Below are 12374 nucleotides of genomic sequence, written 5' to 3'. Positions count from 1 at the left end.
TTTGCTAAAGCACTGAAAGAATCCTCATTTTAAAATGGTTCTCCTGGACACCATTTAAAGACTTCAAAAGCAAGAATGAATATCATCCCTTATGTAAGGACTTGATTATAATTGATGAAATGAATTGCATTGAGTACCAATAGGCCGAACCGGCCGCTATGGTTGTGCACTTCTGCCCTCTGCTGGATTCTTTAAGAACTGTTCAAGTGTGTCCAGCAACCCTCACTTGAGTAGACTTTTGGAAGCCATGTTCATTTAATTCTGTGAATTATTCATGTTTCAATTATATTAATATCATAGTTAACAAACATGTGGATCTCATTTTCTGAAATAGTATTTTGACTTCTAAGAGGTTTTCACACGTTTCTCTTAAAGGATGAAAGATGAAATAATTTCATCACAAAGGAATTAACACAATCTCCCACACACACACACTTAAATCCATAACATAAATTTCAGTGTTTATTTTGCCTCTAGTTTTTATTTTAGGCTTTCTTTCTCACAAATCACATTTTCAGCCTAATTTTAAAATGATAATGATAATGTTCATTGTTAATCAGTATTGTTTGAAACCTCTGAAAATTAAGTGATGGTGTTCAAATGTATTTTTGCGACTTAGTAGATGGTGGGCCCATTATTTTTAAACTGACATATTTTGATTTTTTTAATAAATACTTTAACAATTGTCATAAATATGAAACAAAAAGCATTTTTTGTTCTCCTGGAGGTTGCCCCTTATAGACAGGTCATTCATAGTGAAGTTTTTTGATGTGCTACTAAAATTCTCCCATTGACACATGTGAATTTAGATTTCAGAAATTCTGCCTTCAATCTTTGGAGATATTAATGTAAAATGTTATGCAAAATATGGAATTCTTCTCCCAAACCTGCTAATATAATTATCACCATGGTTGATGCACATTTTCAGTGGGTGGGAGTTTTCCTTTTTTTTTTTTTTTTTTTTTTTGCTTTTTTTCCCTTTTTTGATAGAGATTATTTTAACCTAGTAGTTATACTTTTCCTTTGCTATATTAGGAAAGTGGCAAAAACCACACACATTTACAAAAATAGCAGCATAATAGTTCTTGGCATTTCTCTGACAAGTTTATTCTGAGTTACTGTAAGTGTTCTTACAGATATTACCACATTATTCTTCAAGATATTTCTGCCAGAGCCAGGCATAATTATTTGCATTTTGCAGATGGAAAAACTGAGGCTGTGTCTATGCTGCAAAGTGGAATATATAATTGATGGGATTATCCAGTTAATTCTGATTCACAGATTCTAGAGTTGAAATATTTGTGCAACTGAAGCAGAAAACATTTGAGGCTTTGATGATAAGAATTAGTGCCTTTGAGAAATTCTTCAGCCAGTGAGAACAAAGATGACCCACTCACTCCCACTTTGATTTATTTTATTATATTGGAAATACGGAATAAGTAGAACATGGAACAGTGCTAGCACAAATGTTGCCTAGTGATCAGAAACCATAATGTTACATAAGGTTATCACATATCTTTATGAAAGATTTGTCAATGTATAGCAGAAACTATATCTACATAAAACCACAGCAAATTTTACATATTCTTTTCAAATTGGTAAACAGTTATTGAACACATAATGTGATCTGGGTTCCAGAACCAGTAAAGGGAATACAAATGAGTTCAGAACTAGACAAAAATGAAATATAAGGCAAAGCATGGGCTTTGCTAGGATATGAGCAAAGCTATTAGAGAGTGAAGGAGGAAAAGGCATGTGATGTGACTGGTTGACAAAGGATGTGGAAAAAGAAAGTCTTTTCATAGGAGAACTTTGCTTAGCACTTTATAAGGAAGATTTAACTAATGAAGAAAGACCATTCCTGATAGGGGAGAATAGCATGGGTTGGGCAGAGTATATTGAGAAATAGCAAGTGGTCCCTTGTAGTTGTAATGTAAAGTACTTAAGGAACTGTGGATGGGTAGAGAGATCAGAGTGGAATGAAAAGGCAGAGATGGGACTTGGAAGCAAGATCAGGACCAGATGTGTTTCCAATATTCATATCACTCTTAGGCCATGTGGAAACCGAGGTTCATCAAATTAATGTGGCTGAGCATTCCAGCCTTATCCTGAACTGGAGCCATGTGATGTGTCCAATCCTAGCCCAGAATGGTGGCAGGAGCTGCTGCTGATGGTTTGCAAACCAATGATATTCACATGCAAGACACAGGAGAGCCCTGCAAGAAAGTTCCTCCTTATTGGAATGCAGAGGCATAACGTGGGATTTTTTAGGGATAACTTTGAGTCCAGCCATGGTTGATTTAAAATGAAGTCATTCACAAACTGGATGCTTTAAATAAATTTTAGGAACAAATTGCTCCCATCACACTGTCACGAATGACTGATAACATTCATTCAACCAATTTTCTGTCTACTGTGTAGAGAGACCTAGACAGACATAAATAACCCCTGTTCTCCCAGAGGACAAGATGGATATTCAATAAATGAGAAGACAGATGGATATTCAAGAAATACCCATATAAATATATAATTAAAAATTGCTATGAGTACTATGAATGAAGAAGTAAAGAATTCAGTAAGATTTAAAATAGAAAGCTGATTTAAATGGCCTATGGAAGTAGATAAAAGAACAATTGAACGGTTTTCTAAAGAAGTAACATGTACCATTAAACTTGGAAGATGAAAAGAATGGGGTAAACACTATTCTAGTCAGAGGGGATAACTTGCGGGAATCTCAAAAGTAGGACAAAGGTGTGCTGTGTTTAGTTCAAAGAAATGAAAGGCTGTTTCATCAATTGAAAATCAATAAACTTCAACCTGTCTCCTAAAAGAAAAAAAAAAGAGAAATGAAAGGCTAAACTGTCTGGGTCGTGATTCTAGGAGGACTGGGGTATAGGACAAGCTGGGGAGATAAATAGGACAGGACCATAGGTGGCCTTTATCCTAAAAGCAACGGGAAGGCAATGAGTCATTTCCAGCAGAGAAGTGAACTGAGCTGTATTTGGAAAGGTTTACTCTCCCAGCAGAGTGGAGATTGGACTAAGCCAAAGCCAAGGAAAGAAGCAGGAAGACCAGTTAGGCGGTTACTGCCTAGAGGTAATGGTGATCAAAACTTGCGAAATGGCAGTAGAGGCAGACAAATACAAGATACATTTTAGAAGCAAGTTTGCTTTGAGTTATTGTTGAGTTGGACCAGGAAGTTTGACAAGGGAAAGTGGCATCAGGCATAACTTTCATTTTAAGCTAGAGTTACTACATCGATGGTGATGTCCATCAGCATTTCCTGAGGTGGAGAAACATTCTGTGGGAAAGACCAATGTTTGGGCATGAGAAATTCAAATTCAAGACACTCCTCAGACATCCAAGTGGCAAGGCCTGGTGAGCAGTTAGATGAAAAGACTTGGAGCTTAAAGGAAAGAACTGGGAAGGATACATAAATTTGGTAGTTTGAACTCATAGATTGTATTTAGACCCTGGACTGAATGATATTATGAATTGAATGATATACCAGGGAAAAGGAGAGAGAGAGAGAGAGAGAGAGAGAGAGAGAGAGAGAGAGAGAGAGAGAGAGAGAGAGAGAGAGGAAACTGTAAGAAAAAAGTGGATTTCTATGGATGGAGTGGCCAAGTGCTAAATGTTACGGGGGTCCAGGAAGTTAGGTGAAGATGAAAGAGCTCATACTGATTGCTGAAATATGATAATCTTTGGTGGCATGAGCAGTTTGAATAGAGAGGTCAAAATGAAAGCCAATTGGAGAGGATGGAAGAATAATTGGGGATAAGGAAGTGAAAATTTGTGTAACTTTCGAGAAATTTGATTGTAAAGAAGATTAGAAAGATAAGGCGGGGGGGGGAAATCAGAAATGTCAGCAAAAGGATTATGTGTGTGTAATTTTAATTTTAAAATGTATTTTTATTGATTTCAGAGAGGAATAGAGAGGGGGAGAGATTAAAAACATCAATGATGAGAGTCATTGATTGTCTGCCTCCTGCATGCTCCACACTGGGGATCAAGCCCACAATCCGGCATGTGCTCTGCCCTGACAGAGAATCCTCCTGGTTCATAGGAAATTGAACCATGACCTCCTATGGCGTGGTTTATAGGTTGACACTCAACCACTGAGCCACGCCAACTGAGCTGTGTGTGTTTGTTTATAATTGGGTATATTGGCATGTTTGCTAAAGAATTCAGTAGTATCCCAGTTAAATAGCCTCTTTTTCTGACCAGTTAATAGTAGCCTGATCAGAATGCAGACCAGGCAGAAAGTCTGCCTCGGGTATAAACAGTCAGCAGAGAGAATAAATATCTCAGATTCTGCATCTAGTATCTCAGAAGGCAGTTCTAAAGCCTAAGTGGGTACACCTATATTCATTAAAAACTAATTCTTTGGCACCTATATGATATCCAACCTTCAGTTACCTGAATCCTTATATTACTTTGATTTTCATCCTAAGGAATTGAACCAGAAGGACACAGTTATTTTAATACAGTTCTTTTTTCAGTCCTCCACAATATACACTAGTATTTGTGGTCAGATTTTTCTGATTGAAGAACATTAATAAGACCATCCACAGCCAAGGCAATTATTCCCAAGGAAGGGTTAAAATCCTCTCTCCCTACCTCCCACTTACCCACTTACATACCAACTTGACATTTCCTAGGAATTTTGCCAAAGGTCCCCATCAGGGATCACCTAATAGCAAGCTATGACAAAGAGTCCTAACCCTGGTTCTACTCAGCCCCAATTCTGCATTATTTTGCCTCTACCATGTTTAGATTTATTGCTAGGCACCACTTCTTTGTCATAATGAATGTGGTAGCAGAAAATAGAGACCATACACAACCAGGTGATTCTGCCACGGGAACCTCAGTCTTCCACATTGTAGGGCTTTTAAGCAGTAATCTGAAGTTCACCTGACCTACAAGCCTTTGATTTGGAGGATCCAGAGTCTTTAATTATTGACTGTTTTTATTATCATATTATTATTATTGACACAAAACACTTTGCAGCCAAACAAGCAAACTCTAATGCAACAAGGTCAGCATAACATAGTGAATACAAAACCTGAACTGGATTCAGGAATAGAATTCTATTTCTAGCCTTACCCTTGACTCACAGTACACATGACCTTGGAGGAGTTAGCATGCCTCAGATTTTTCATCTGTAAAATATCTACTTCCTACCTTGGAGGATTAATTTGGTAATATCTGTAAAGTACTTTGAGGTCTTTGAGGAAGGACACTGCAGCATTATCACATGTCATTCTTATTAGAATTATGCCAATGTATATGAATAGAAAGTGTGAACAGTAGTCTAAGGAGTGAGCTTTGAGTAATACTTGCTTAAAATAAATCAGATATAGTTGTGTCAGTGCTGAAAATGTGAATGACTCTAAAAGACTGTGTTAACTAACCCTACTTATTTCTGGTTGTGCTTCAATCTCACTTTGAATGTTAACTCTAAACCGCTAACCTGTTTCTTTCCCTTTATTCACTTTTCCCACCTACCATTGCATGCCATGCAGGGTCAGTTTTGTGCATGACACCCGCTACCAGTATTGGTAGGTTTCAACCTTTTTTATTTGTCTTTTATATTATGTATAATACTTCACTTGCTTGAAATTTATTTCAGAGATGGTAAAAATGTTTTAGGAAATGGTAGATCTGAAGGCTTATTTGGCTTTAGAGTTAATGTATACGTTTGTTAAATGTACTTGTATATTTTAAACAATGACTGTTTTAATGTGACTAGAACAACCACTGTGCTAGGACAACCACTACAAAACATAAAACCACAAGTATAAGTCTGCTTTTAAATTATCTGTATTTTGTTTTTCTTTATAGCTTATATGGTTTAGCAAAAGAAAAAAAAAAAAAGCTTAATCAGAGAGGCAGGCTGATTTCATCAATGTTTTAAAGTTTCATGGTGGTGTGCCTTTATCTCCTCTTTGCTGTGTGTTAGAATTATCAGAGTTTCCCAGAAGTATTTTTTTTAAAATTATAAATGGATGTATTTTGAAAACAAATATCTGGCCTGCGTTGCTTATTATTTTTTTTAATTTTAAGTGTTGATTTATTTGCAATGAATATGTGTACATTAGCATTCCCTTAGTATATTAACCTTAATAGTACATAGTTATCCCTATCCATCCCAATGCCTTGGTACATAAGTCTGTCTTTAGGACATATGAACCAGTTCCATTTACAGTAAAGAAAAGCAAGCCTTGGCAAAACTTGTCTGGCTATTTCGCCATAACTGTGTTAAAATTTACAACAAGGCCATGATGTTTGCTCTCTAGTCTATTAACGCATAATGAACTACAACCCCCAGTAATTTCAGTTCAAACAAGTAGCCCCAAATTGACCAAAAACAATTTTTTTCCAACTTAATCACAAATTCTGAAGAATATCGTATCCCAAATGAGGCTTACATGTTGTATCTTTGATATTTTAAGAATTATGATTAACAATGAATATTATATACTCTTATTTAACTGGACATTACATTTCACATGTTTAGAAGCAACCTTTATTACAAACACTATACTCTGAATTGGGAATGATCTATTGTTAGAAGTAAAATGTTTGTAAATACATCAACCAAAGTAATCTGCTTTGGCCTTTCTGGGAATCACTGATTATGTTTTAAAACTTCCTTTAATTGTACTTGTAATAAGCTATTTTCCCTTTTTTATTTCTCTCCCATGCTTCCTTGCTTTGCATTGTGATTGCATGCCATCTGCTGGTTTAACCCATGATGGCTTGCTGCTCTGATATTCACCATGCCAAAATACCACTTCTATTACCATAATGCTACACCCTCCTGTTCATTGCTCCCATGGTTCCCCTCCTGAAAGTACCCATGATGCACAGCGCTACGTCAGCCACTGTCTCTGCAGCAACAACTCCTGCAACAAGTGTCCCCTTCGCAGCAACAGCCACAGCCAATCAGGTTTGCTCCTTTTAAAGCTTTCTTTCACAAATCCCAAACTCTAAATGAGTGCTGATATTTAAAAAAAAAATTCTCGGTGAGAATTTTTTTTTTCATGTTTATCCATCAAATTTTATTTTTTTAATTAGTTTATAGCAAGCATTTATGGACAGGTTGCACTTATTTAGAGTTAACATTTACTGCAAATAATGATGTAGCTATGTTTTGTGTTGCACTGTTTGTTTTCGTACCTAATATTGTGTAATTAACCTGACAGGCTTAAATTCCTTTTAGTACAGCATTATGTATCCAGTGGTTTGTGAATCGCCACAGAGAAATTACAAAAGCTCTCCCACAGGTGCTTCAAAACTGGCTAATTTTGATTCAGTTCATTCAGACCCTATTCGTCTGTTACGGAGGAAAACAATTCTCCTCTTAGAAAAGTCTCCCCTTTTTCCGTAGTTTCAAATTTGAGGTCTGAATGATTCCTGTTAACATTTTACCTTGGCCATAGGTGCTTCCAAACTCACTTGGTGCCCACTTTATAATCTGTTCAGATACTCGCATAAGAGCCAAACAATTGGAAGAAGAGGACTTGGAGGCACTGAGTTCACAAAAGCTGGATATAACTGTTTAGGGACGTTTAACTCTGTTGGTTTAATGCATGTGCCGGTAAGACATGGATGTACTATTTTTCAGTGAGGGCCAGTGGGCTACTTCCCACTCCCTAGTCACAGGTGGACTGTAATCCTGACCACAGCAAACAAGTGCTCCTGGTTTGGGGATGCACAGGAGGATGAGTCAGCATAAGCTCCTACCTGGCCTAGAAAAACACTTTACTGTGCATGTCACCCTTCAGAGAAGAGCATTTTGGTTTTGGTTTTAGTTTTGTTTTGGGGGATTTTTTTGTTTTGTTTTTTTAAATAAAATTAACGTACTGACAAAAGATGAAAAGAGATCTAGGAATAGGCTGCAGGGGAGGTTCTTCAAGCTAATGAGAAAAACTAGAAAACCTTGTGTCAGGGCATAAATGGCAGATTTCAAAAGTCATTCTGCAGGTGGGAAGGTCTGATTCACACTTCTTTCCGTGTTCAAGTGAATAAGTGATTCCAGGGCTATAGGTTTCATCACTAAAAAGATAGGTGTGAATGCACTTCAATGAAGGGGTAAAAATAAAATCCATGGCAGCTCTTACTGGCCTCTGCACACTGTGACAAAGCAGAAAAGAATGGAGGAGGGAGTAGAGGCCATATGGGCACTCAGAGGCTAATATAAACTATTCACAGCTCCTCATCTCTTTACTTACCACCTCAAAAATGCCAACTGACCTCCAAAGAATTTTAAATCAGCTCCAAAACAGATATAACAAAGAGAAATAAATAAGTTTCTTAGCTGGGAAGGTTTTTTTGAATGATAGAATGGGAGCCAGAGGAGGAAGTTTTCATTATTAGGTTCAGAGCATCTCTTTTCATTCGCTGATTCTTAACAGGAGAGCTAGATACTGGTTTCTTTTATGTGTAAGCCCTGCCTTCTTGAACCATGTTTTTGTGAGTTTTTACAGAATTTTTGTTACAAAGTCCCTTCATATGAAAATAAGTTTGAAGTATAATAGAGTAGCATTGGCTATAAGAGAGTAGTATGGAATTTTACCTATACTTTATGGCAAGTTAAACACCTCTAATTCAGAAAGATCTTTCTTAGGAATGGAAAGGAAGTCAAGATAAAGAAATAATTTTGAGTTTTAGGATAAATTACTTCATTATGATAAATACTTGATCGTCTACCATAAATATTTTTCCAGCGAATTAATTAATTAATTATATGTATAGAATACATATATGTAGTGTTATTTATGTGTGTAGGGTGATGGAGTAAAAAGTATGAAATATTTAGAAGCTTAAATATATCATTTCATAGCAGAGTGGAATCGGTAAAGAAACTAACAAGTTTGATTTCAATTAAGTCAAAAGAAATATCATTAAAAGAGTTCCTGACAGTAGCTTCAAGAATCCCAGAGTCTATGTTTTGTAGTGTCCAATGTAATAGTTGCTGGATTGCACTTCAGTGATGATGGGGAACCCTATAGCAGCTCTTGATGAAGTTCTGCTTGCACATGGAAACCACGGGAAAAGAAATAGTAGTAAACATAAACTTTCAGATATGATATTCTGTTTGTATTTTCAACAAGTTTCAAAGAACCAAGAAGCTATCGGAGAACTTGGAAATTCTGTTTAGTGGCCAAGAATTAAGAATTCAGAGATTGTTGATGGCTATGAAGTGACAAGTTTATCCCCTTTATATTTCACCCTTTGAATTCTAAATGAATCATATTGATGTGAATTATATGTGATTTAAATTAAATGAATCTCCGTTTCCTCATTTGTGAAAAGATTAGAACTATAGCTCCTTGAAACCCCTCCCAGCTTAGAGATTCAATAAATCTATTGTTCCTTCCCTGTTATGCTAGGCACAAAGTAGTAGAGGTAAACACAACCAGATCAGAAAGTGATACTGACTCGGAGTTCAGTGGATGATAAGCCTTCTGCCTTCTTTTCCTTCATTGAGAGATCTGTCTTTAACACAAAATGTGGGAGGATTTTGACAGTTTTCCAATTCATTTGATCAATTTAGACTGTCAGTTCAAATAGTTCAAATCTCATAGGTATTTGTAATTAGACACAAGTTATTCACAGAAGAAAGAGGATAGACCAAAACACCTCATGGCAGATCCTCCAGTTCAGTGTTTCTTTACAGGTTACCCTGGTGAGTCAAGATGAACAAGCGATAAATATATAAACTCTTACTTCAGGGCTTAATCAAAGTGCCAGTGATGAAAGTTTTAATTGAACTTAGACTTGTAGTTTGGAATTATATGAAGACAAGATTCAAATACTTCTAGGAAATATAAAATAAATTTTTGGTTATTTACCTGCAAGTAGATATGTAAACAAAAATACAGTAAACAAATTTACTAATAGCTATTTCCTATTAGTAAATTAAGATCTTTGGGCTTTTATATACATATTATACCTAATAATAATAACATTATTATTATTATTATTATTATTATTATTTACAAACTACTTATTATGTAAAAGATATTCTAAATGGTCTCTCTCACTTAATATATATGATATGTCATATCATATGTTTTATATTAAATGAGAGAGGATACTTATATATAGATACACTCGATTCTTATAATAGTCTTATAAGTATGGTTATCATCTTTCCCATTTTGTAGATAGTAAAACTGATGTTTAATTACCTTAGGCAAAGATAAATAGCTGATAAATGGTCTTGGAATTTAATCCAGACAGTTTGTCTCCTGAGGTCTTGCCATTAACCACCATGCTCTACTGCCTCTCTCTATAATTTTAAATACACAGAAGTCACTTTTTCCACAAATAAAACTTATCTTTTGAATGAGACCCAATAGCAGTTGCTAGATGAGAAAATGGGAGGAATCTTGTTAATGCAGCTCAACTAGAGATGAATTCTAAACTGGGAGATGAATTTGAACATAGCTTCAAGCTAGTTATGTAATAGCTAGGTCATGTTTAAAAACCATATACCGTGTTTCCCCGAAAATAAGACCTACTGACAGTTTTCTTCTGAGTGAAATATAAGGCATCCCCCCAAAAATAAGGCCCCCCCCAGGCTCTGTCTCAGCATGAAAATTAATTTACCTTACCGTGTACCGTATTCCTTTATTTTCATTTAACAATAAATGTGTACCGTATTCTTCTTCATGGAAAAATAAACATCCCCTGAAAATAAGACCTAGCGCATCTTTGGGAGCAAAAATTAATATAAGACACTGTCTTATTTTCAGGTAAACAGGGTAATAGATATATATTAACTATAAATATATAGCCATTTAGTAATAGTCAGTGTAACACTAGAACTAGTGAGTAGGTTGGAAATTATGAATAATTAGTAATAGTCAGTGTAATACTAGAACCAGTGAGTAGGTTGGAAATTATGAATAAAAAAAAATACAAAGTAAAAAAAAAAAAAGTGATTCGTCTTAGTGAAACCAAGTTCATGGGCATATTTTGTGAATCACTGTCCTAGACTTTACAATTAGCTTCTGCCAATCATCTCACAAATAGCTTGGTTACAAGGGAAATCAGAAATGAAAATAAGAATACCATTTAAATAGGCCAATTTAAGCCTACTAGCAGATGGTCAGAATGTACAACTCTATAGATGCCTATATTGAAACAAATTTAATCTCATAGAGTGTACACTAAAAGAGGTAGAGATAAACAGTTTAGTAACTGGATTACCTAGTTTTTCAAATTCTAAAACATTTTATTTAGTAAAATGAAAGTATAGATTTGAATTCCTATAACTTGAATTATTATAGTACCCTATGCTGTCATTGCTTTATTATTTTTATTTCAAAGCTACAATCTATTTCAAAAGAGGAATTTCCAAATAAATATGTGTTAATTCTTAGTTTCTTCATCTATACACAGGATTATTCTTTTTACTGAATCACATCCTGGAATGCCCAATTAAAATATAATTTATATTCTGGGTCTTTTTCTGAACCCCAGCAACTGGATGTACTTTTCCTGACTGCACTAGATGTAATTCCTGTGAATTAATCAAGGACCTTGCCTGCATGTTCCTTAAAGCATCATCACTAGATAGAAATAATGACCAGCACAAAGGTGGGAAACTGTAAAGTTTAGCAGAGAAGAACTAACATTAGATTGGTCAGAGCTTCAGTTTGCAGGAGTGAGTGCCTACAACGTGGGTTTGATTCAGATTGTGCAGGATTAAGTGTCAGGTTAAAGGGTTTGGCCCTTGAAGAATTTTCAAACAGGATAGAACTCTAGGACAAATGAGAAGATGGATTCTAAGCGGGGGAATCTGCGGAGACTATTGAGAGGTTTTCACAAGAGCCTAAACTGGAACTGGGGCAGCTGGAAGGTGACCTACTTTGTCTTGCCTTTGCCCGTGACATAGGGAGAGTTACTTTTAGCCACAGAGAAACAGAAAAACTATTTCATACTATGGCAAAACCTGTACATACAAATGCCACATGACAAAAAGAAATGTGGGCTGACATGAAAGATTAACCCCAGGACATTGCCTCTGTAGGACCTGAACTGAAGCCTTCAAGAACAGCAGCTGGGTGGACTCAATGGCCAAATGCCTCCAGTGTGTTTACCCTAACATGTGGCTCCCACCTCTATGCCTAAATGAGACTCCAGAGCCACAGAAGCTCAAAGACCTCCAGGCCTTTGAACAAAAGGAGGAGTCCCTTCAGATTTGGTGCAAATATATATTGCCCAGGTTAGGGCCATGTGGACAGTGGGAGCAACTGTTCATCTGATTCATTCTGGGTCATGAGACCATGCTACCAAGAAAAATTCTTACACATTACATTTTAGGATTTTTGTTATGCATTTAATGCTGGTGCAATCAA

General features: G+C 36.0%; 1 protein-coding gene across 11 annotated transcripts in view; it reads left to right on the top strand.

Moving 5' to 3' along the window:
• MBNL2 (muscleblind like splicing regulator 2) overlaps positions 1–12374 on the top strand; it is a 169264-nt gene that overhangs the window by 136699 nt on the left and 20191 nt on the right. For 3 of the 11 annotated variants that reach the window (XR_014794731.1, XM_084880285.1, XM_084880281.1), the window contains 2 exons: positions 5526–5561; positions 6858–6952. The exons of 3 other annotated variants lie outside the window; for them this stretch is intronic. Coding sequence is in view for 6 of the 8 variants with exons in the window: in XM_084880285.1 (XP_084736411.1) it covers positions 5526–5561; positions 6858–6952 (131 nt within the window). In the remaining 2 variants the exon portion in view is untranslated. The remainder of the gene's footprint in view (positions 1–5525; positions 5562–6857; positions 6953–12374) is intronic. 5 more of the 11 variants (XR_014794730.1, XM_084880280.1, XM_084880284.1 and 2 more) reach the window with 2 other exon arrangements.

Source organism: Pipistrellus hanaki (genome assembly GCF_964339955.1).
Source record: "Pipistrellus hanaki genome assembly, chromosome: 3".
Lineage (NCBI taxonomy): Eukaryota > Metazoa > Chordata > Mammalia > Chiroptera > Vespertilionidae > Pipistrellus > Pipistrellus hanaki.
This window is presented reverse-complemented; position numbering and strand designations above follow the sequence as displayed.